At 39.8% G+C, this 26355-nt stretch overlaps 2 protein-coding genes and 1 long non-coding RNA gene across 13 annotated transcripts in view; 1 reads left to right on the top strand and 2 right to left on the bottom strand.

Moving 5' to 3' along the window:
• ddah1 (dimethylarginine dimethylaminohydrolase 1) overlaps window positions 1–2557 on the bottom strand; it is a 111843-nt gene extending 109286 nt beyond the window's left edge. For all 5 annotated transcript variants that reach the window (XM_082145976.1, XM_082145978.1, XM_082145977.1 and 2 more), the window contains exon 1: window positions 2134–2557. In XM_082145976.1, coding sequence (XP_082002102.1) covers window positions 2134–2421 — 288 coding nt within the window. In that variant the 5' untranslated portion in view covers window positions 2422–2557. The remainder of the gene's footprint in view (window positions 1–2133) is intronic.
• Window positions 2558–3983: 1426 nt separating this feature from the next.
• On the top strand, window positions 3984–21826 carry LOC309481137 (uncharacterized protein). 7 transcript variants are annotated; one of them, XM_082145972.1, is made up of 8 exons: window positions 5447–5994; window positions 6106–6186; window positions 7474–7527; window positions 8695–8952; window positions 10598–10651; window positions 11961–12059; window positions 15659–15702; window positions 17437–17678. In XM_082145972.1, exons 1-4 carry the CDS (start codon window positions 5929–5931, stop codon window positions 8854–8856), a joined length of 363 nt encoding a protein of 120 aa, XP_082002098.1. In that variant the 5' UTR covers window positions 5447–5928; the 3' UTR covers window positions 8857–8952; window positions 10598–10651; window positions 11961–12059; window positions 15659–15702; window positions 17437–17678. The 7 variants fall into 7 exon arrangements, 6 of the variants coding, with proteins under 6 accessions (XP_082002098.1, XP_082002097.1, XP_082002096.1 ...); XM_082145971.1 differs by lacking the exon at window positions 17437–17678 and adding an exon at window positions 16496–17426 and having other exon boundaries at window positions 15659–15737; XM_082145970.1 differs by lacking the exon at window positions 17437–17678 and adding an exon at window positions 15797–17407.
• On the bottom strand, window positions 19565–25334 carry LOC309481159. Its single transcript, XR_014199917.1, has 2 exons — window positions 23625–25334; window positions 19565–23560 (listed from the first exon to the last, which is right to left on the bottom strand). It is a non-coding gene; the product is annotated as an uncharacterized lncRNA (long non-coding RNA).
• Window positions 25335–26355: the final 1021 nt, after the last annotated feature.

Raw genomic sequence — 26355 nt, 5'->3', positions numbered from 1 at the left:
TGAACTCAACAAATTAATTCTATTGTATAGCCTATGCATTACCTTTAAAGGCACATCTAAAATAAGGTTATAATAAGATATATTCATTAATAGTTCAGTAGCGTGGGGTCAAAGTTAAGTGCTATTTATCGATGCATCTGTCACTAAACATCAGTCACGCAACAGTGAACAACAAGAGAGTGTGTGTGTGTGTTTAGACCAATCAATACACATGAAAGCTCTCTCACACACACACACACACACACACACACACACACTCTCTGTAGCAGATGGTGAAATACATTTAGTGTCCGAGTTAAACAGCTGCGACTGCCATATGAGCGACAAGCTCAAGAGAAACTCGACTTCGGTAACATTTAGCATATTTACTGACCAGAATAAGAGCTTTGATATACGATGCAACATTGAAAAGTGCATTATTCACATCTGAGAGCAACAGTGAAACAGGCAAACACAGTTAGAATTGGAGAAATTGGAGTTTACCATGGTGAAAGTGGTTTTAGGGACTCATTTACTGTGGTAAAACAGCATGTTATGACCCATTGCTTATGCATTTTTACACAAGATGGTGATTAACAAAGCAAGGTTAATGTCTAACCACAAACTCCACAGAGGCCAAAGGCCAATAGTGTGTTACGAGCAGCTTTTGTGCTCCAGCTGGCAGCAGTTTTATATCTGAAACCCTTTCTTTTATCAGCAGAGCCTTTCAGGATCAGGGCAACGGCGACAGCTTTATAAACGCCAGACTGTGCATTTAGCTTAGCTACGGCGTGTGGACGCTCAAAAATGTTCCTAACGCAGCGGCTCCAAGATTTAAGATAACGCTAAATTGTGCTCCTGAAAGAACACACAGCCCTCGTTGTACTCGTCAAAATGTGCTCTTGATTTCAGCCAAACGACTGGGCCCAAACACCTTGATCCAAGTTTCTTTCACGAAGACACAATGTGTGCTTGAGGAGATGTCGAGTGTTCACAGCAGACAGATTCACATCTCAGCGAACGCCACAGGCCACGATCTTTCACCAGAGCTGACGGTAAATATAGGTCTGAGCGCTTGACTTCCGCACGCCTATTATGTCATTCGCCGTTTCCCCTGAATTGAACATTTAAAAAGGCATCAGTTTGAGTTTGACCTAAATTCCTCAGTGATGCAACAATCCATGGATTTTTCCAATAGTTACTGCTAAACAAATCCCGGTTCACCTGGGGGTAAACAACCAATAACCAAACATTATAAGTCTAAATGCAATGATTTGCCCATGCAAAAGCTTTTTAAAGAAGTCCTGACATGAGAATTCAAGTTTTCCTTGATCTTTTGGCATATAAAAAAAAAAAAAGAAAAATCCTGTAGCTTTAACTAAAGCAAACAAAATGCATTTTAACAAATGACTGTTACCTATAAAATGCATTAAATTATGAGATAAAACTTGAACATTTGGATACACATGCATGCAAAAGATGAAAATCACTGTAGTGACACTGAGGAACTGAATCTTTCAATGGCACTCTATTGTTCACTTGATGATGATATGCATGAGGACGATATATGAAGAGTTCAGATGCAAAAGCCTCTGAAATTTTCTTTTAAAATGATCATTTTTATAAAGCTTGTATATTTAAGTTAAATAATTTCACTTAAATGGCAATGCAAATTACCTATTAATTGTCATTTAAGTAAAATTACTGAACTTAAATATACAAGCTTTATAAAAATGATCATTCTAGAAGAAAATTTCAGAGGCTTTTGCATCTGAACTCTTCATATATTGATTCAGTATATTTGGTTTAAACCAATAAGCCAGTCGATCTCAGCATGAGTTGTTCATGCTTTATGCCAGGAAGTTGCACAACATGCATGAACAGTTTTCACGAAACTTCACAGCCAGTTCATGCATTTAACTCACTAACTGGTTACGAATACGAAAGGAGAAAGCTCAGGAATGACCCTTGACCCCAAGCATAAGGAAAAGTAAATCTTGACACGCTGTAGTTGAAAATGCACAACAACAAAAACAAGAAAACAAACCATGAGCATTATTCTAATATAGACTGACGACACGAATCAAATGATACTCGGGTGCGCGCCTGAATGAAGTGCACGGTTTACAGGTTGTGTGTTCTCTGGTCCCGTACCTCTTTCCTCCTGCTCACGGCCCCGAGTCTCGTGATGAGCGCCGTGTCTCCGCACACCACCGCCGCGTCCTCCACGAACACGCAGTCCGGCAACGCCTCGTCCGCGGGCAGCTCCAGCACCTCCAGCCCGAGCCGCTGCTTCAGGACCGACACGTACAGCTCTTGCTCCTGCTGGGCTCTCGACAGGTCCAGCTCCTCCGGGCTCCCGGTCCGGAGCGCATCAGTGGCCAGAGACCGAGGGACCGCGCGGACCACGGCGTGCGTAAAGCGCCCGAACTCGGACATCATCACAGCCTCAGCGGGGCGACACTCTCCGGATGCGTGATGTGTGTGTTGGACTGTTTGTTTGGTTTTTTAGTTGTTGTTGTTGTTGCCTGTTGTGGTTGTGGTTCTACACACACACACACAGCTCGAGCTCTGAGAGGGCGAGAACAAACAGCGCGCTGATGACGTCACTGACGCTCCCGAAGGGCCGCGAACCAAAAAAACTACAGACTGAAAGACTCTAGAGTATTGTTGTATTATGTTGTGACAATCATAATTGTTGTTAATGTTTTGCTGTTGTTGTTGTTTCTTTTCTTCAAGCATGTAATAATAAAATAAAATAAAATAAATATATATATAAAATAATATTATAATTCATAATATAGGCGGAGGGTGAAGCAACAACTCTATTTTAAAGGAGGAGGAGTTCACGTCTGAATTACCACGTCATCCAAGATGTTCATGTCTTTCTTTCTTCAGTCAAAAAAAAGAAAGAAAGAAATGAAGGTTTTTGAGGAAAACATTCAAGGATTTTCCTCCATATTGACTTCAATGGGGTCCAACGGGCAGGGGCGCCGCTAAGGGGGGGAAAGTTAGGACGATTCTAAGGGCCCAGGCACTTTTGGGGGCCCCAGAGATCGATTTTATTAACGGAATGGGTGCGGTAGGGGGCCCAACCTCATATTCTTTCATAGGGCCCAAAATTGATGGTGGCGCCCCTGCCAACGGGTCGAAGGTCCAGATGTGAGTTTCAGTGCAGCTTCAAAGTCTCGACACGATCCAGCCGAGGAATAAGAGTCTTATCTAGACAAACCAGCCGACATTTTATAACAAAATAAACATTTATATACTTTTTAAACACAAACACTGGTCTTGCACGTCCACGACTTCTGAGAACTCCATCTCATTTTCTCCTCCAACTTCAAAATCGTTGTTTTAACTTTTATTTTAGTAAAGTATGCGATTTCATGTGTATCTGTCTGTCTGTCTGTGTGTGTGTGTGTCTGTCTGTGTGTGTTTGTTTTTGTGGTTTACGAGGACTTTTGACCTGAATACGCACCAGCACTATGGGGACATTTGGGTTTATGAGGACAGAGGCCATGTCCTCATAAATCCGACAGCGTAGATGTCATTTACTACGTTCCAGAAGCTCCCTCTCAAAGTTTGGCGCCATGTCCTTACATACCACAAAAACCTGAAATTTTACCATACACAGTGTATCCCTGATTTCGAGAGTGCGCCCCTGTAGCCAGGTCCTGGTATTACACCCGCGTCATCAAAAATTTGCATCTTTTACACAAGTGTATTCTTTGGGGCCTGTGATTGGTCAGATCGGTACCGGTAGGCGGGAAATCGCGAAAACAAGATGGCGCCAGTGGGCGGAGCTTCAATCAGCTTTAGTGATTGGTCAGATCGGTACCGGTAGGCGGGAGATCGCGAAAACAAGATGGCGCCAGTGGGCGGAGCTTCAATCAGCTTTAAAATGTGTAGCAACTTAATGCAAAATACTAATTATTTAAGTATTTTTGCCTGTAATTTATTAATTTAGCATTAAATATATGATAAATAAAAAAATAAAATCCCGTTTATATTATGATAAGTACAACGTAATCAGAGGTGTAGTCATTCGTCGTCACGTCATTTCCTGTTTGGACTGGACAAACTCTGCACCTGAGAAGACATCTGTGGACCTGATGAAGGCAACTGTTATCCAAAAGGTAAGTTATAACGTTGTTTAATTGCTTCTCTAATAGCATGTGGGTCCGGTTGGCTTGTTTGTGCATGTTCTGTATGCTCTTCGCTGCTCGTTTTACAGTTAGAAAGCAGCTAGCGCGTGATGCTAACGGTGCTAGCGGACCTATAGTGATTCTGTTTACAGACTGACATGAGGGAATCAGCGATGCTTGTCATTTTAAACTCGTTTTCGATTGCACTATATTTGTAACTGCTACCTTTTCTGATCTCATAAAATAGTCTAGCCATCATAATAACGCGTTGTCATGACTACAGTATGTGAAGGGGAGGCTATTTCACCCAGTACAGTATCCTGATATGCTACTGTTAATATTACTACAGTTATGCTTGCTTTAAACACATTAAGACACAAATATGTGCTCATATTACTCCTGACTATAATAAAATATACTCTGAATATTATTAGAACTGTCAGTCTGATTCAGTCTTATTAATACTGTCACTATTATTGCCTATAATGTATCAATTGTGAATGAAATCTGTGAATGAATAGTTATTATCAATTAACATATTCCTTAAATATCACATAATAATAAAGTATTAAAATAACTTGAATGCTGTTTACCATAATTGATCAATTTATTTAAAACAAGCTTTTTGAATAATATGTCAAATGAAATGCAATGGTCATGATTAATGAGAGTCTTTTTCTATGCACGCAGACACATGAGATGATGACTGAAGTGAGTCAGTGAAGGAGAAGATCAAGATCTGGAAGAGGACATGCCGTTTACAGACAAAGATGAGCTCCAGGGCAGATTCAGCAATCATTATAAAGGTGAGTTCAGGGTTTCCATGCTTAAGCAGTGCCATGCGACCAGTGTTCCTCAGAAACAGATTATTTGCCACAGTTATCAGTCCCTGAATTATGATTGTGTGTGTAAGAAGTGAGTCACGATCACTTACTGTACATCTAGCACAGGCGCAATGTCTCGTATCACTCTCATACATACACACACTTGAACTCAGTGCCGTCCAAATGTATCTAGTTACCAGTGTCCCAGTAAAACTAGTGTCCTCATAGACCAGTATTCTGTTAAACTTACACAACACACTCAGTCAAAGTCAAACATCAGGATCATGTTCTTATGATGTCCTCATAAATCTAGTGTCCTCATAGACCAGGATTCTGTTAAACTTACACAACACACTGAGATTCTCCTGTCAAGTCAAACATCAGGATCATGTTCTTATGATGTCCTCATAAATCTAGTGTCCTCATAGACCAGGATTCTGTTAAACTTACACAACACACTGAGATTCTCCTGTCAAGTCAAACATCAGGATCATGTTCTTATGATGTCCTCATAAATCTAGTGTCCTCATAGACCAGGATTCTGTTAAACTTACACAACACACTGAGATTCTTCAGTCAAGTCAAACATCAGGATCATGCTCTTATGATGTCCTCATAAAACGGTGTCCTCATAAAACTGGTGTAAAGCTACACACAACCTGACACACTGGAATGAAAACACATGTAATGTGATGCATAAAAGCCGTGAACATTACCTTGTGGTAGCATTTAAATATTGAAATATTGATTTGAAAACTTTAACTATTTTGTAATCTTGTATATTATCTCAAATCAGTATTTCATGTGCAAATATTTATTGATAGGTAGCTGTGTATCAGGACCCTTATTATCCTGTCAGTTTATTTTGTATTAATTACTGACTGACTGTACATTATCCTTTATATATTCCATTTATAATGCTTTTTTTAAACTCTTAGGTGAAGTGTTTCTGTATGTAACGCTTAATTTCATATTCTCAGATGAGCCATAAGAGCCAGTGGTCATCAGGCAGTGATTGTGCTGCTCTTACTGTGGGACTAGACAAAGTAAGTGAGAGTTGTGCTGGAAGAGAACGAGCAAACGAAGCAGAGACATCTGTGAGATCTAGTGTTCACATATTTACACCACTGTTTCATGTCTAATGTTATGTTTTGTAGACTCTCTGTGAGGTCGAACCCTCCACTCTCGAAATGAAGAGTCCGTCCCCGTCCCAGTCAGAAGTCAGAGATGTACAGAAGGTAATGTTTTTTTGGAAATCAAATTCGGGATACAGCGATATGAACATTTGGGCCGATAACTGATCATTCTTTATATTCGAAAGCCGATATCTGATATATTAGCCGATGAATCTAAATCCAAAATTTGATATACTTTGAAAGCCTGATTACAAAAACGAAACGCACATCATTTAAAGCCAATGTCCCAAACACTTCAACATAAATCAAACATGTACAGTACAGTGGCCTAATGTAAGATTCCTTAACTTTTAAAATGAATTTTACATTCATATTTCCAACTTTCTTTATAAAAAAATGACAACACTTTACAAAAAGGTTTCATCTTGTTAGTATTAGTTAACATGTACTAACAATGAATGAACAATACTTCTACAGGATTTACTTAATGTTTATCTTACTTAACGTTAATCTCAACATTTTCCAAGACATTTTAGGATCCAGTGTTGTATCTGTTAATTTAATACACTGTGAACGAACATGAATTCGCATATTTTATTAACTCACATTAACAAAAGTTTTTCAATATGAAAAGCAATTTCACTAAATGAATTGAATAGCTCTATTTGGAAATAATTAATCATTCTAGAATGATTGGTGTGATTTTGTAGGGGTTTGCATCTGCATAGAAAATAATAAATTGCAAGCAGAGATAAAAAAAATTAACAAAGATGTGAAATAAACAATGCCTCATATATTCCAGGTAAGTCTAACAGCATTTAGGTACAGAACATGAGTAATCAACTGTAAAATAACACGGCAGAGTCTTTATATAGCCTGACTTCACAGAGGCCTATACTGCAATGTCACTACCACAGATGGGTATGAATGATAAAGCAATACATTGTGCAGCCCTACAAGTTAATGTTCATGGCTTTAATGCATCACATTACATGCATGTTCATTACAGTGTGTCAAGTGTGTGTGTGTCTTACACCTGTTTTATGAGGACACCGTTTTATGAGGACATCATTATAAGAGCATGTTCCTGATGTTTAACTTGACAGGAGAATCTCAGTGTGTTGTGTAAGTTTGACAGAATCCTGGTCTATGAGGACACTAGTTTTACCGGGACACACATATGGAATATTAGGATCGATACTGATAACCCATAATTCACAGCTCATTGTGGCTAATACCAATAGCGAAAACTATTTGTGCTTGTCAGATTAAATATAATCATTGAAGAAGTTGGTCAAAAATAGCAACCTCTGTTTGGCTTTCAATAAGTGATACTAAAATTAGTATTTATTTGTCTTTTTTATATATTTTTACTACTTTTTTTTTCAGATGATAACTCTGAAGAATCAGATGAAACCTGAACAAGATACAGCAACTCTAAAGGTATCCAATAAGTTAATGTAATAACTCTGTTTCCTCAGAAACAGATTATTTGCCACAGTTATCAGTCCCTGAATTATGATTGTGTGTGTAAGAAGTGAGTCACGATCACTTACTGTACATCTAGCACAGGCGCAATGTCTCGTATCACTCTCATACATACACACACTTGAACTCAGTGCCGTCCAAATGTATCTAGTTACCAGTGTCCCAGTAAAACTAGTGTCCTCATAGACCAGTATTCTGTTAAACTTACACAACACACTCAGTCAAAGTCAAACATCAGGATCATGTTCTTATGATGTCCTCATAAATCTAGTGTCCTCATAGACCAGGATTCTGTTAAACTTACACAACACACTCAGTCAAAGTCAAACATCAGGATCATGTTCTTATGATGTCCTCATAAATCTAGTGTCCTCATAGACCAGGATTCTGTTAAACTTACACAACACACTGAGATTCTCCTGTCAAGTCAAACATCAGGATCATGTTCTTATGATGTCCTCATAAATCTATTGTCCTCATAGACCAGTATTCTGTTAAACTTACACAACACACTGAGATTCTTCAGTCAAGTCAAACATCAGGATCATGTTCTTATGATGTCCTCATAAATCTAGTGTCCTCATAGACCAGGATTCTGTTAAACTTACACAACACACTGAGATTCTCCTGTCAAGTCAAACATCAGGATCATGTTCTTATGATGTCCTCATAAATCTAGTGTCCTCATAGACCAGGATTCTGTTAAACTTACACAACACACTGAGATTCTTCAGTCAAGTCAAACATCAGGATCATGTTCTTATGATGTCCTCATAAAACTGGTGTAAAGCTACACACAACCTGACACACTGGAATGAAAACACATGTAATGTGATGCATAAAAGCCGTGAACATTACCTTGTGGTAGCATTTAAATATTGAAATATTGATTTGAAAACTTTAACTATTTTGTAATCTTGTATATTATCTCAAATCAGTATTTCATGTGGAAATATTTATTGATAGGTAGCTGTGTATCAGGACCCTTATTATCCTGTCAGTTTATTTTGTATTAATTACTGACTGACTGTACATTATCCTTTATATATTCCATTTATAATGCTTTTTTTAAACTCTTAGGTGAAGTGTTTCTGTATGTAACGCTTAATTTCATATTCTCAGATGAGCCATAAGAGCCAGTGGTCATCAGGCAGTGATTGTGCTGCTCTTACTGTGGGACTAGACAAAGTAAGTGAGAGTTGTGCTGGAAGAGAACGAGCAAACGAAGCAGAGACATCTGTGAGATCTAGTGTTCACATATTTACACCACTGTTTCATGTCTAATGTTATGTTTTGTAGACTCTCTGTGAGGTCGAACCCTCCACTCTCGAAATGAAGAGTCCGTCCCCGTCCCAGTCAGAAGTCAGAGATGTACAGAAGGTATTGTTTTTTTGGAAATCAAATTAGGGATACAGCGATATGAACATTTGGGCCGATAACTGATCATTCTTTATATTCGAAAGCCGATATCTGATATATTAGCCGATGAATCTAAATCCAAAATTTGATATACTTTGAAAGCCTGATTACAAAAACGAAACGCACATCATTTAAAGCCAATGTCCCAAACACTTCAACATAAATCAAACATGTACAGTACAGTGGCCTAGTTTGAACCAGTGTAAGGTTTCTTAGCTTCTAAAATGAATTTTACATTCATATTTCCAACTTTCTTTATAAAAAAATGGCAATACTTTATAAAAAGGTTTCAGCTTGTTAGTATTAGTTAACATGAACTAACAATGAATGAACAATACTTCTACAGGATTTACTTAATGTTTATCTTACTTAACGTTAATCTCAACATTTTCCAAGACATTTTAGGATCCAGTGTTGTATCTGTTAATTTAATGCACTGTGAACGAACATGAACTCACATATTTTATTAACTCACATTAACAAAAGTTCTTCTCTCTGTTAGTTCATGTTAGTTAATGCAATAACATATGTATTGTGAAGTTTTACCAAAACATCTATCGCCTTAATAATAATAATAATAATAAATCAAATGAAATTAAAATGCAAACAAGTTATTAGACAACATTAAACTTAAAATGAAATGGCCTAAAGAGCTGAAGGAACACCCCTAAACTGAGGCTTTGTTAGATGGTTTTAGCTCAACGGAACACAACCTATATATGATAAATTAGATATTTATACAAAATAAACACAATATTACAACTTATACTTGCACAAAATCATGCACAGATTAACTTGAGCTATTATTAATAGTAATCAACTATTACATAGTGAAACTCCTGTTGTGGATGCGCTCCTCCCAGGACAACACGCTGAAACACAGCAACTAAACCCAAAGAATTCACGACGCTTTTAATGCAATAGTTTGCTCATTATAGTGTTATGTATATATGACAGTCCCAATCATAATTAATGTTTTGCTGACCACCGGTAGGCCTACAGTGAAGTGTTTACTGCAGCACTCATTAACTCAGCCAAATGCATCCTATATGAGATAAATCAGATATATAACAAAAATAAAAAATATTACAACTTACAATTCCACAAGCGAACTCTCCCTGTAACAATGCGCTGATTTCACAGATTTGTGATTCAAACATTTCAAAACCATCATGGTGAACAGCGCACATCTGAAGCTGAAGGAAGTAATCCATTATTTATTAGTGTTAATATAGCGGCCTAATTTTCTTATCGGATTGACAATGATAACATTAATAATGAGCATTATTTTCATGCATCCCTGATTGGTTATGACCATATATTTATAGGGTTTTAACTTTATACTTGATTACAACTTATGTCACAGTGTTTTAAATCTTAAGTCACTGTTTGAAATGTCCCATCATACCTGAATTAGTTTGGCGTCATCAGCCTTCTTTTGCTCAAGTATATCATTGATAATGTGAAATTGTTTTAATTTTATGTTTTATGACAGTGATCAGTCAGTGTTAATGGAGTCAAGTATCTGTGCTGCTTCATTTGGAGAATCTCTGAATCCTTTGTATCTAATAGATGTTTATTTTTTCTTTCTTTGCCTTGCTTTCAGGTGAGCCCTGAGAAGGAACAATCATCATTGGAGGATCAAGACTGTGTTGAGATGGTAATAAAAAGAGCATTGCATCATTTTAGGAAATGCTAGTCTAGTAAGAACTTTTTCACATCACCTTTGGGGCTGTTTTACACCTGGTCATTTCATTGTCAAAACAATTCCATTTACACTTGGCCACATAAATGTGTCTGCACAAAACAGACATAAATCCGATCTTCATTTCCCGCGCTATATCAGATTTAACGGTGTTCACGTCATCGAAAGCTACCGCTATGAGCAGCATTTTTTGTATCAGCTAATTTTAAGATCAATAGGAGAGAGAGTAGCATCAGCACTGGTAAAATCATTTATTCTCACTACTTTTAATGAAGATGACTGTGTGTTGAGCATCTGCGACTTACTTTAATTTATTTTTAGTTTGTATTTTGTGCATCAGCATGCTGAAGAGATCCTCAGCTACTCATCTGCAGTGATGCGTGTTGCAGAAGCGCTGTCATATCTCACTATATCGTGTCATATAGCCTAAAATACGCTCTCACCTGTTTATTATTTGGCATTTTTGGGAGGAGTAAAATTCATAGTGTTACCATTAATTACCTTTACTCTAGTGACCCACCACAGTCTAATCTGTCCCTCCACAGTTTGAACCAAAAGAACCGAAAATATTTTTACGCCTCATAATAACATAAATTGTCTTTGTTTTTTGCGCAATTGCTTTGGCAAAGCATCTCTCAAACATATTAAAATCAAAAGCACAACATGGCTTAATGCCCTTATCAAATCGCAAAAGACGATAAGAAAGTAAGTCTGTAGTCTGTTGTGCTGCGTGTTTCAAACTGAAGAGCACACTTTGCTCGCTCGATCAGCTCATGATCTGGCTTTTTCCATGCCTCGTTTCACAGGGAATGAATGCAGTGAACTCCATCTCTGCATGTGCCATAAGTTTAACATGCATTTGGGAACGCAACCAGCACCAGTTACTCTCTATTTTCACTTTCGCATTATATCCACATTTTTTGTGGTAATACAATTTTGCAATAAGATGCGTTTATAAACCTGTTTTCACTTAAGCTGTTATACTGGCATAAACCTGCAGTTTAAGTGAAGAAATTAAGAAAGTATTATAACCTCTTATTGTAAAATAATATACTCATTATAAAATATTAACTTTTCATTGACAGTATTAGTATATCACTGTCTAGGCGATAATTCTAATAATAGTGATCTTAGTGAAGTATTATAGTTGTTATTAATATGATTATTATTATTAAACGGTGCCATTTGTCATGTTTCATAAATGACTTCTGAATACAGGTTAAACTGAAGATGTTCTTGTTTTAAATGTCTCTTTTTCTTTAAGATGAGATCAGTATGACGGACTCTGATGCCAGTGATCCTGATGAAAGCGGTTCTGAAGGTGATGTTCCTGCTGGAGCTGCAGGCGTCTCCAGTAATGTTGGTATGTGTCAACTAATGCTGGGTACACACCAAAAGATTTTTTACATCTTATAAGATTTTCAAAATGTGATAGACCACAAACATGAGGACAAAAAATCCTAGATTTAACCGTTTTGCTCCTATAGTGTTTGGTGTGCCATGATGTGAAAAGACCGTGAGGGTTGGGTATCGTTTAAATTTTAACGAATCCGATTCTGCTTATCGAATCCGGTTCTTAACGATTCTTGGTTTCGATTCCAATATTTATTGGAGAGAAAAAAGAGAGCAAATACTTTTTTCTACCTTTTATTCTTGTTACATTTAGGCTATTACCAGTAAAACTGTGACAATGCATCTTAATTTACAATATACTGTATATATATAACACTTTAAGGAATTATAGACTCGACTCGTATTAATTGTCTGATGTATTTATTCATGATCTCTATTTTAAACAAAACTGGTTCTCATTTTATCCAGAATTATGCGGCTCTAGTTTTGTACCTGAGTGTGAGAGACTGCTATTGCTGCTGCTAGTAGCTTTATCTGGTGTGTGGAAACCTGTGGTACTGCTGTTGAGAGATCGCACCGAATCACATGCGCTGCATTCCTTCAAATTGACCCTGTGTTGCAGCAAATGTTTCATCATATTGGAGGTGCTTCCTCCCTTGCATGAAATGTCTTTCTTGCATGTGATACAATTCGCTATATTTTCATCTTTTTTTGAAAAGCTTAACCAAACTTTTGAACGTCTGCTGCGCTCCGCCATCGTAAATATAACGTACAGCGCATGTGCGGCAGGCAGGTCCTGGCAGATCAATACAACTGTAAACAAATGCTCACTGCCATTCACCTCGCGCATGTGAGCATCACGAAAGTAAGGAATCGATAAGCGGAATTGAAGTGCGCACGTCTTATCGAATCCCCGGTTTTTGGCATTTTGGAACCGGTTCTAGATACCCAACCCTAAAGACCATGCAATCAGAGTCTCGACTGTTAACACTCTAGAGACCTCAGAATAAGCATGGCGGACGATATGCAGGAAGAAATTGCAATGATAGTGTTTGGAAAAGTTTTACACAACACGTTGTGTAAACATTTGTGCCACAAATCAACAAGCTCATCCTCCATCTCTGCTGTCCACATCAATTTCACTTTGTGCTGTGCCATGACTGCGTTTGTTATGCTTCCGTCTTCCTTCATCTCGCTTTCTGATTGGATATTGTTTCCTTTCACGTGATAATCTCCAGAGCATGCGCGCTTTTGTCCTTGGGCTTCCCCCCACATTTCAGGATTTCTGATCGTAAATATTCAACAAGTTGAATATTTGCGATTCGCGATCAGGGCGGCTCCGACGTTCTTCCGATCAGGTTCGGACAATCTTAACACACCTCACACCAAGGGAAAATCTGATAAGATAATCTATAACCATCAAGATAATCGGGACACAGCTAGGATTGTCAGAAGGGGAAAATCGGCCCAAAATCAGCCTGATTATCTTTTGGTGTGTACCCAGCAATTTTACGTTTGTATTTTCACCAAAGAAAAATGGTTTTAAGCCAGTTATATACACTGAACAAAATTATAGATCTAACTCAAAGTTCTAAGACTTCTTCTATGTACCCAAAATGCCTATTTCTCTCAAATATTGTTCAAAAATCTGTCTAAATCTGTGTTAGTGAGCACTTCTCCTTTGCCGAGTTAATCCATCCACCTCACAGGTGTGGCATATCAAGATACTGATTAGACAGCATGATTATTGCACAGGTGTGCCTTAGGCTGGCCACAATAAAAGGCCACTCTAAAATGTGCAGTTTTATCACACAGCACAATGCCACAGATGTCGCAAGTTTTGAGGGAATGTCCACCAGCTGTTGCCCGTGAATTGAATGTTCATTTCTCTACCATAAGCCGTCTCCAAAGGCTTTTCAGAGAATTTGGCAGTACATACAACCGCCCTCACAACTGCAGACCACGTGTAACCACACCAGCCCAGGACTTCCACATCCAGCATCTTCACCTCCAACACCGTCTGAGGCCAGCCACCCGGACAGCTGCTGCAACAATCGGTTTGCATAACCTAAGAATTTCTGCACAAACTGTCAAAAACCGTCTCAGGGAAGCTCATCTGCATGCTCATCGTCCTCATCGGGGTCTCGACCTGCAGTTGGTCGTTGTAAACGACCTGCGTGGGCAAATGCTCACATTCGATGGCGTCTGGCACTTTGGAGAGGTGTTCTCTTCACGGATGAATCCCGGTTTTCACTGTACAGGGCAGATGGCAGACAGGTTTGCTGATGTCAACATTGTGGATCGAGTGGCCCATGGTGGGGTTATGGTATGTGCAGGCGTATGTTATGGACAACGAACGCAGGTGCATTTTATTGATGGCACTTTGAATGCACAGAGATACCTTGATGAGATCCTAAGGCCCATTGTTGTGCCATTCATCCACGACCATCACCTCATGTTGCAGCATGATAATGCACGGCCCCATTCTGCAAAGATCTGTACACAATTCCTGGAATTGTTCTTGCATGGCCACCATACTCACCGGACATGTCACCCATTGAGCATGTTTGGGATGCTCTGAATCGGCGTATACGACAGCATGTTCCAGGTCCTGCCAATATCCAGCAACTTCACACAGCCATTGAAGAGGAGTGGACCAACATTCCACAGGCCACAATCAACAACCTGATCAACTCTATGCGAAGGAGATGTGTTGTACTGCGTGAGGCAAATGATGGTCACACCAGATAATGACTTGTTTCCCGACCCCCCGACACCACACAAAACTGCACATTTTAGAGTGGCCTTTTATTGTGGCCAGCCTAAGGCACACCTGTGCAATAATCATGCTGTCTAATCAGTATCTTGATATGCCACACCTGTGAGGTGGATGGATTATCTCGGCAAAGGAGAAGTCCTCTCTAACACAGATTTAGACAGATTTGTGAACAATATTTGAGAGAAATAGGCCTTTTGTGTACATAGAAAAAGTCTTAACTTTTAGTTCAGCTCATGAAAAATGGGGGCAAAAACAAAAGCGTTTAGAATTTTGTTCGTAGTGTATGTATATATATATATCATACTATAGTGCAGGGTTCACCAATCTCAGTCCTGGAGGGCCGCTGTCCTGCAGTGTTTAGCTCCAACCCCAATTAAACACACCTGAACCAGATAATCAAGGTCTCACTAGGCATACTAGAAACTTTCAACCAGGTGTGTTGGAGCTGGTTGGAGCTAAACTCTGCAGGACAGCGGCCCTCCAGGACCGAGATTGGTGAACCCTGCTATAGTGTGTCAGTAGATAATATCAGATTACATTTCTAAACATTCCTTTTGCCATTAAGTGTAAAAATCAGTTATCAATAATCAGATATTATTATAAATAAAAAAATTTGGAATCAGTACCAAACCAATAAGTTTATCATGTTCATGTTGGTCAAAAACTTTAAAAAGGAGATGTTTAACACAACATTCCATCTCCAGAATAATGTTTTGAATGTCATTTGAAATGTAATTTTTAGATATCAGATGTATAACCAGTTTTAAGTTCTAGATGCAGGTTTGAGTTACATCTGAGTTTCTGATCTGTCTATAACTGATTTCCTACAGGTGTTCAGAAGATGCCCATCGAGAAACCACTGAAGTTCCTCAAGGTACCTGAGGTTTAAATCAGAATATGACCACCATTGTAAGTACATGAGCTCTCATATAGTTAGAGTTTACTAAAGCATGTATTCTTCTGTACAGAGAATGAACGTGAGGCAGGAATAGAAAACCTTGTGGAAAGGACAAAAAGTGTGCTGGTCAAATGCTGAAGTTACAGCTGCAATTGAACATTTTAAGGCACATACACTCACCTAAAGGATTATTAGGAACACCATAGTAATACTGTGTTTGACCCCCTTTCGCCTTCAGAACTGCCTTAATTCTACGTGGCATTGATTCAACAAGGTGCTGAAAGCGTTCTTTAGAAATGTTGTCCCATATTGATAGGATAGCATCTTGCAGTTGATGGAGATTTGTGGGATGCACATCCAGGGCACGAAGCTCCCGTTCCACCACATCCCAAAGATGCTCTATTGGGTTGAGATCTGGTGACTGTGGGGGCCATTTTAGTACAGTGAACTCATTGTCATGTTCAAGAAACCAATTTGAAATGATTCGAGCTTTGTGACATGGTGCATTATCCTGCTGGAAGTAGCCATCAGAGGATGGGTACATGGTGGTCATAAAGGGATGGACATGGTCAGAAACAATGCTCAGGTAGGCCGTGGCATTTAAACGATGCCCAATTGGCACTAAGGGGCCTAAAGTGTGCCAAGAAAACATCCCCCACACCATTACACCACCACCACCAGCCTGCACAGTGGTAACAAGGCATGATGGATCCATGTTCTCATTCTGTTTACGCCAAATTCTGACTCTACCATCTGAATTTCTCAACAGAAATCGAGACTCATCAGACCAGGCAACATTTTTCCAGCCTTCAACTGTCCAATTTTGGTGAGCTTGTGCAAATTGTAGCCTCTTTTCCTATTTGTAGTGGAGATGAGTGGTACCCGGTGGGGTCTTCTGCTGTTGTAGCCCATCCGCCTCAAGGTTGTGCGTGTTGTGGCTTCACAAATGCTTTGCTGCATACCTCGGTTGTAACGAGTGGTTATTTCAGTCAAAGTTGCTCTTCTATCAGCTTGAATCAGTCGGCCCATTCTCCTCTGACCTCTAGCATCAACAAGGCATTTTCGCCCACAGGACTGCCGCATACTGGATGTTTTTCCCTTTTCACACCATTCTTTGTAAATCCTAGAAATGGTTGTGCGTGAAAATCCCAGTAACTGAGCAGATTGTCAAATACTCAGACCGGCCCGTCTGGCACCAACAACCATGCCATGCTCAAAATTGCTTAAATCACCTTTCTTTCCCATTCTGACATTCAGTTTGGAGTTCAGGAGATTGTCTTGACCAGGACCACACCCCTAAATGCATTGAAGCAACTGCCATGTGATTGGTTCATTAGATAATTGCATTAATGAGAAATTGAACAGGTGTTCCTAATAATCCTTTCGGTGAGTGTATAACCAAAGGAAAACTGGCCACACTGACTGAATGCCAGCAGTGTAAGACCGCTGAGGATCCTTTCCGTGGGTTTTCAATTTCTGCCTCTCTCTCATTCTCTGTACAGAAGAATACATGCTTTAGTATTCTCTAAACACATGAGAGCTTTTGTACTTACAACGATGGTTGTATTCTAATGACACTATACTCTTCTAGAGCTGACGTACAGCCCAAACTAACTTTGTTGAATACTTTTCCTGTTATCTCTGTAATTCTGCTTTGAAACTTGACAATTCTGTTTACATTTTCTGGATATAACAGAATTGTCTTTTTAGGTAAACCGTCCCTTGTAAGTCGGTTTCTCTACATGTTGCAGCATATATTGCATGTTGAGTGAGTTCATTTTATACATTTCAAAGCCTGTTTAATGACATCTTTAAATTGTGCCTGTTTCCAAGGGCTGTTTTGTCAATCTTTTCGAAGTTTTGAATGGTTCATCTGTTTGTCATTTTAATGTCAAAACAGTAATGATACTGTATGCTTTCTGAAAGATCACACAGTTGTGCAAGTTTTATTGACCATGTTTTTAAAGTTTGTGGATGTCACTTTCCCCTTAAAGGTGCCCTAGAATGTGAAATTGAATTTATCTTGGCATAGTTAAATAACAAGAGTTCAGTACATGGACATGACATACAGTGAGTCTCAAACACCATAGTTTTCTCTTTCTTATTTAAATCTCGTTTTTGAAAAACACCCCTGAAAAACAGGCGAATCTCCACATAACACCAACTGTGACGCAACAGTTGGGATCATTAATATGTACGCCTCCAAAAATTTGCATATGCTAGCCCATGCTCAGTGCCAGGCGAAACTGCACAGCCGAATCATCAGAAGTTCTGCAGGTGAAGAAACAAGCAGGAGGAGGATCATAGGGAAAATGGCAGATCTATCTATAATCTATCTATATATAATCGGATACCGCTACAATTTAATTCGAAGTTGTTAGTTGCTCTGCCCATTTCACCGCGGACTGTTTTTCTAACCTGGAACAATATCAAGCAGCCAGGCTTCTCTCGGCGTCTCATACTGACGAAGGGGGCAATTTCAACTAACGTTATATTCCCGCAAGCGGTAAGTAGTGATTTTATTAACGGTAATTTACACTGTGTTATTTAGATCCAGCGCGATATTGTTTTTTTACTCGAGAGACATCGTGGCTTGCAAACGAGCGAACGAAGCATGGCAGTTGCTCAGTGTTTGGATGTACTTAAAAAACTTCTCACGATTTATTAATCCCGATAGCTGTAATAGTAAAAACGTATAAAAGCTGTAATAGTAAAAGTTTTCCTGATAGCTCTACATTTAATGCCAGATATCTCATATGCAAGCATGTCAGCCAATCACAGCAGAGGGCGTTTACACTGAAGTCTCACAGCAGACACGCCCCTTCAAACTGAGTGTTCAAATCAAAGGATAAAATCAGGCTAGGAAATATGCCTTTTATTTCTAAATTATAACAAATTTTGATCTAAAAAACATACTAACATTATAAGGGCACACTAGGAAACATTATAAAATAATAAAATAATCCATTCTAGGGCACCTTTAAAATGGCATGACATGATTGTATTACATGGTAAAACTGAAAAACACTCAATGTTTATGATGATATTATTGAATTCATAATTAAAGCACTTCTAAAACACTTCTGTCCCTGTAATGTTGCAAGTTGTTTTGTGTATTGTATTGGAGATCCGGTACTCTTTAATCACCTTAGTCTTGGTAATACACTGTGTTGTCAGGTTTGTGTGTGTGTGTGGGCATGTACCATTAAACACACTCGTCCTTATAATGTTGGATTATGCAGTTGTGTATTGTGTTTAAGATCCAGTCCTCTTAAATCACCTTAGTCTTGGTAATACACTGTGTTGTCAGGTTTGTGTGTGTGTGTGGGCATGTACCAGTAAAACACATTGGTCCCTGTAATCCACTGAAATGACATATTTAGTGTATTGTAAAAAGAGTGTCCTCATAATCAAGTCGGGCCCCAAAAATCACAATTATGTCATAGGCGGGAACATTTTAGGATGGGCGGGAATGTCCTTGTGTACCACCAAAATATCATATGGTCATATTTTCTGTTCTGTTGTGTGTATAGAACATTTGAAGTCAGATTTGTGATCTGCAGATTAAAACAAAATTTTTGATATTTGTATCATCACTGTAGGGCATTGGGAAAGGGGTGTCCCCATATACCACCACCAAACTTGTTTGGGCATCAGTGTCCTTCTATACCACAAAAACAAGTATGTGTGTGTGTGTGTGTGTGTGTGTGTGTGTGTGTGTGTGCGCGTGTGTGTATGTATGTGTGTGTGTATGTGTGTGTGTGTGTGTGTGTGTGTGCACGTGTGTGTGTGTGTGTGTGTGTGTGTGTCTGTCTGTGTGTGCGGGTGTGTGTGTGTGTGTGTGTGTGTGTGTGTGTGTGTGCGGGTGTGTGTGTGTGTGTGTGTGTGTGTGTGTGTCTGTCTGTGTGTGCGGGTGTGTGTGTGTGTGTGTGTGTGTGTGTGTGTGTGTGTGTGTGTGTGTGTGTGTGTGTGTGTGTGTGTGTGTGTGTGTGTGTGTGTGCGCGTGTGTGTGTGTGTATGTATGTGTGTGTGTGTGTGTGTGCACGTGTGTGTGTGTGTGTGTGTGTGCGCGTGTGTGTGTGTGTGTGTGTGTGTGTGTGTGTGTGTGTGTGTGTGTGTGTGTGTGTGTGTGTGTGTGTGTGTGTGTGTGTGTGTGTGTGTGTGTGTGTGTGTGTGTGTGTGTGTGTGTGTGTGTGTGTGTGTGTGTGTGTGTGTGTGTGTGTGTGTGTGTGTGTGTGTGTGTGTGTGTGTGTGTGTGTGTGTGTGTGTGTGTGTGTGTGTGTGTGTGTGTGTGTGTGTGTGTGTGTGTGTGTGTGTGCACGTGTGTGTGTGTGTGCACGGCTGGAATTCCTCTTTTCTATGGACATTCCTCAGTCTCTCCATCTTTCCGTCGAGCTCGGCTGGATCGTTCTCCAGACTTCCTTCACTGCATTCCTCAGACCCCGGGAACAAAGTTTGTCTTTTCTTGTTCCAAATCCACTCAATTATCCAGACCGGTCTAAACATTCCCGGAGCCCCACATTCCATCCTCTCATTCCCTTCCCTCTTTCCCTGCGTTTTTCCATTCCTCCGGCTTTCCCTTCGGAGAGGAAATATGTGTGTTGTGGAGTTCGCAGCTTGGAGGGCCGTAAAAGATGAATGTACTTTGAGCTTCAAAGACCTTTTGGAACTGGTTTTCGAGGCCTAAACACACTCTATAACGGCGCTCTCTGCGTGAACATCACATAACATCCGCTTACACACATCCAGAGATTCCTTAGTGTTCCAGAACCTGCTGAGTGTGTGTGTGTGTGTGTGTGTGTGTGTGTGTGTGCATCTCAAACGTCTCCATACTGCAGAAAATTAGCTTTTTCCTCAGTTTTTCTGTCTTGTTTTCCAGCACAAATATCTAAAAGAATTTGACCGAAAAAATTACGTTTTAATTTTTAGAATTTTTTTACTTCATCGGAATGGTACAAACGTGATAAAGGTTTTGGCACTTGCTATGTGAACACACACAAAAAAAAATCATGGACATGATTTGAAAAGGTTAAATGGTCCTGAAAGAAACAGTCACACTTGTGTTGTTCGCACATTGGAAACGAATGAGACGAGTTTCCTCTAGTGGAAGCGTTTGGTACTGCAGCCGAACACACTCTCACTGAAAGATCGTTTTTTGAGAGATCAAGCTCAAATTTTGAACACGACTTGTTTAGATTTATGGTCATATAAAAAATGTAAATAGTATTTTTGCAACACAAAATTTACTGGACATTACAACAACATTTACAGGAGAAGCAGAATGTCTCTTTATTGAAGCTCACTAGGTTTCATTACAGTGCTAAAGATTTGCCATCGTATCTATGGTTTACATTAGAACAACACTGTTATCTACATTTATTGTTGTTACTATTGTAAAACCAGGGTGAGAAGCTGGTCTTCCTGCTATAATAAACTTCATCAACTCCCGGCTTTACTGGGAGTGAGACGTTCAAGTGGAGCGTGTGATTTTATGATCTCATTCTGTTTTCTCAGGAACTATTCTGAACAAAACTCATTCAGAATCCAGACTGTAAACAGCTCCGATTCCACCGGATCGTCTATGGAATGTCATCAGGATAAACACTTTCTCCTTACAGTCGGAGGAAGCACATGTCATGGCTGAAGTATGTCTCTGATCCAGCGTAAACGGTGAAACCTCATCATGAGGGGAAAATTCCACTCGGTGAAACACAGATTATGAGTGGCAAGCATGAGTAATACCATTGTTTGTTCTTAAGCATTATCATTAGGTAGGCTGTTTCTGCTAGGAGAGTTTTTCCTGAACACCCTTTCACCCCACCATATAGCAACACCCTGACAACCATTCAGAGCCCCTTAGCAACCACATAGAAATGGTTTAGTAACCGCCCAGAACACTCTAGTATCACAGCAATTAGTTTTGTGGGCTTTCAGAACCTGTTAGCAACACTTAGCAATGGCCTAGTAACCAGCCAGACCACCCTAGCAACGACCTAGTAACCACCCAGAACACCCTAGTATCAAAGCAGTTAGTTTTGTGGGCTGTTAGGACCCCTTAGCAACCACCTAGCAACGGCCTAGTAGCCACCCAGACAACACTAGCAATTAATAATTAACCACCTAGACCACCCTAGCAACGACCTATAACCACCCAGTACACCCTGGTATCATAGCAGTTAGTTTTATGGGCTTTTAGAACCCCTTAGCAACCACCTAGCAATGGCCTAGTAGCCACCCAGACCACCCTTGAAACAATCTAGTAACCACCTAGAACACCCTAGTATCATTGTAGTTATTGTGTTGCCTTTCAGAATCCCTTAGCAACCATCTAACAACAGCCTAGTAACCACCCAGACCACCCTAGCAACGACCTAGTAACAACCCAAAATATCCTTGTATCATAGCAGTTAGTTTTCTGGGCTTTTAGAAGTGCTAAGCAACCACCTAGCAACAGCCTAGTAACCACCTAGACAACGTTAGCAACAATCTAGTAACCACCCAGACCACCCTAGCAACGACATAGTAACAACCCAAAACACCCTCGAATCATAGCAGTTCGTTTTCTGGGCCTTTAGAAGCGCTAAGCAACCACCTAGCAACAGCCTAGTAACCACCCAGTACAACAACAAACAAAAAACACCATAATGACATGATCATGTTTTCAACCACTCTTCGATTTATGAATTAAAGTCGGTCTTACAGATGTTAAAGGGAAAGGTGACCCAAAAAAGAAACACTGTCTTCATTTACTCACCCTCATGTCTTTGTTTTTGTCATTCGTGGACGAACTGTCCTTTGGCTTAAAACGTCTAAAATAGCCATAATAAAAGAAGCCCACATCAGCTTATCACTAGCAAAAAAAAAAAAAAGAAAACAGCCTATAAATCAAAGTACTGAAGGACATTTGGATTGTTTTGCCACTGAAACGACAGCGCTGGTCCTGGGAGAGTCGAGTGTGATTTTAGTAGCCGTTCACACACAGGAAATGACATCGCATAGTCTCAGTGAACTATGAGAGGAAAAGCCACAGAGCAAACAAGGGCCGAAAACCTGGATAACATCTCTCTGATCCGAGAGAACTTCCACACCGGAGGTAAAATAAACACAACGCGTTACGTAATGTAGAAATATGGAGGGGCTTGAGCCACTGAGTCATGCGTTCGTAATCAATCGCACTTCCAAGAGCCCTGGAAGACAGTGGAAAATATTATGTTTGCCATTACAACATGGCGGCGGACACAAATGAAAAACGCTCTTGTAATGGTTCCTGGATGTGTAATTCCAGAATAGAAAAATGAGAACACAATGACAGCACTGTTTCCTAAACGCCCGGCGCCCGAACAGATGTCACCCCTTCATGAGCTCACGTTCTCACCGGACTCTTCATTTCACCTCTTACACTGGGGGAAGCGCAACGCAGGCCGCTAGTGTGACAAAATAACAACTCGTATCACTTGACGTACAGTAGCACCAAAAAGCCCTTAGCAACCACCTAGCAACAGCCTAGTAATTTCCCAGGACTTTCTAGCATCATAGCAGTTATTTTCCTAGTCTTTCAGAACTCCTTAGCAACAGCCTAGTAACCAGTCAGAACACCCTAGAAACGCCTAGCAACTCCTAGTTACCACCCAGAACATCCTAGAAACGCCTAGCAACACCTAGTCACCACTCAGAACATCCTAGCAACGTCTTGTAGACATCCAAAACTTCCTAGAAACGCCTAGCAACACCTAGTAATCACTCAGAATGCCCTAGCAACACCTAGTAACCACCCAGAACATCCTAGCAACGCCTAGTAACCAACCAGAACACCCTAACAACACCTAGTAACCCACTCAGAATGCCCTAGCAACACCTAGTAACCACACAGAACATCCTAGCAACGCCTAGTTACCCACTCAGAACACCCTAGCAACACCTAGTAACCACCCAGAACACTCTAGCAATGCCTAGTAACCACTCAGAACACCCTAGCAACCACAACAACAAGTAACCACCCAGAACATCCTAGCAATGGCTAGTAACCACTCAGAACGCCCTAGCAGCACCTAGTAACCAACCAGAACATCCTAACAACGCCTAGTAACTCACTCAGAACACCCTAGCAACACCTAGTAACCACCCAGAACACTCTAACAACGCCTAGTAACCCACTCAGAACACCCTAGCAACACCTAGTAACCACCCAGAACACTCTAGCAATGCGTAGCAACCACTCAGAACACCCTAGCAATGCCTAGTAACCACTCAGAACACCCTAGCAACACCTAGTAACCACCCAGAACATCCTAGCAATGCCTAGTAACCACTCAGAACGCCCTAGCAATGCCTAGTAACCACTCCGATCACCCTAGCAACACCTAGTAACAAACAGAACATCCTAGCAATGCCTAGTAACCACTCAGAACGCCCTAGCAACACCTAGTAACAAACAGAACATCCTAACAACGCCTAGTAACCCACTCAGAACACCCTAGCAACACCTAGTTACCAAACAGAACATTCTAGCAACGCCTAGTTACCACACAGAACATCCTAACAACGCCTAGTAACCCACTCAGAACAACCTAGCAACACCTAGTAACCACCCAGAACACATGACTTATATCACCTGACATACAGTGGCCTTAAAAAATATTTGAACACCTGAAGAATATCACACATAAAATGTCATGGCTACTGAAACAGACACTACAAATCAAAAACAAATCAGAGAAGCAGCTCACCTTTTATTAGCCAATCAGGAACACTCTCTGCCCGTCAGTCATTTTGCTCATGCATAAAAAGCAAGTGGCGTATCAAACAAAGAAGTTTGGTTTCAAATGATAAACAATAGTGATAAAACCGATAGTTAAACTAATTTCTGATGCTGGTAAAACCAAGCGGTTTGGGTTTTTAAAGCCATTCGACTATATAAAGAGCATCTTTCACCACTGAGAGCCATTTAAAAGCATTCACGTATTCTGGCAAATTATTATTTGCTAATAGTCAATAGTAAAAGCCAATCAGCATCACCATGATGTCATTTTCCAGCATTTACAGCTCAGGTGATTGGCTCAGAAATTGACATGCTCCTCAACAAATACGCTCTGCACACTTCCCAAGCCACATGCGTCAACTCTTGGTCAGCTAACAGTGTCTGGAACATGGGAACTAGTTTCTGGCTGGTCATTAAAAACTAAAACATCACACCATGTTTCATCCAAAACAGCTTGACCAGCTTCAGATGGTGTGGTTCTGGTCCAAGAGGGTCTACAAGCCAATTTAACTTCTAATAAAAGTGCTATCATGTTCTAAAACTGGATTTTCCAGCAGAGGTAGCAACTATTTAGCTTGATTCAAATGTTATACATGTGATTTTACCCAGTCATGGTAACCAGCAGTGCTGGGGGGAACGCATTACAAGTTATGTAATGTAACGTAACGTAACGTAACGTTACAAGTTATGTAATCAGATTACTTTTTCAAGTTACTAGTAAAGTTACGCTTTACCTTTAAAATTTACAACAAAAAATCTCAGTTACTTTTTCAAATAAGTAAAGCAAGTTACTTTGTTTTCCCATTTATTGACTGACAGCTCTCCTGTCCTCGTGTTGAGAAAAAATGTGTGTGTGAACATGATGGTTGTTGTAGTTCTAGACTAAATGTGAGTGTGCATTTACTCATCTCACTTGCACAATTTTTTTTCCAATATTCCTCAAAATGAATAAAATCAGTTAAATGCAAAATCACACAATGCAAAACTCCAATAATTAAATATGTTAAATAAAACAAAAAAATATGTGCATGAATTTAATCTCACTTTATTGACCAATGTGTCTAAAAATGACTCTTTTTATTTATTTAATTTAATTTATATTATATTTATACTCTGGTTTTATTGGTGAAGTAAGAGTTGAAAGTTTAATTGGATTCGTGAATTTGCACTTCATTCATTCTGAGGCTTAATCATTTCAATTTTGGTGTGAAAGGGTCTTTACATGTGCCCAAAAATAGCACTTTTTGTTATAAAATGCCCAGCCCAGGTGAGAAAAAGTAATGTAACGCATGACTTTTCTTAAAAACTAACTACGTAATGCAACTAGTTACTTTTAAAGGGAATAACGCAATATTGTAATGCATTACTTTCAAAGTAACTTTCCCCAACACTGGTAACATAAGATTGTGTCAAACACTCTCACAGATCATCTTTACTGCAGTGACACAGCACATCACCATCTAGTGTCGCAATCTGGGAAAAATCAGCTAAAACCAGTGAAACCACAGGGATTTCGATCTCAATGAACAGATCAGATGCATTTTCATACGCAAGCCTGACTGATCAGAAGAAAACAACACACATGCAACCCAGTGCAAAGAATACTGTGGCCACAAGCACTCAGTCCATAAAGACGAAGTAAACCATACCTGAGATATGAGAAGAATCTGACTCCAGGTGCCAAGCGTTCTCCATCAGGACGTCTCAGTGTCCACACACTTCTGCTCTCCGAGAGCCTGTGGAAAGAGCTATTCAATGCACAATTGTACATTCCTTTGCTCTCACACTCGGTTTGGTTTGTGCATCCAAGAACTTCTAATCTCTGATTTTCGGTGGAATGCCACTTATTTGGAATCTCAGAGAAAAACAGT

Source organism: Leuciscus leuciscus, assembly GCF_965113295.1.
Source record: "Leuciscus leuciscus genome assembly, chromosome: 18".
NCBI lineage: Eukaryota > Metazoa > Chordata > Actinopteri > Cypriniformes > Leuciscidae > Leuciscus > Leuciscus leuciscus.
This window is presented reverse-complemented; position numbering and strand designations above follow the sequence as displayed.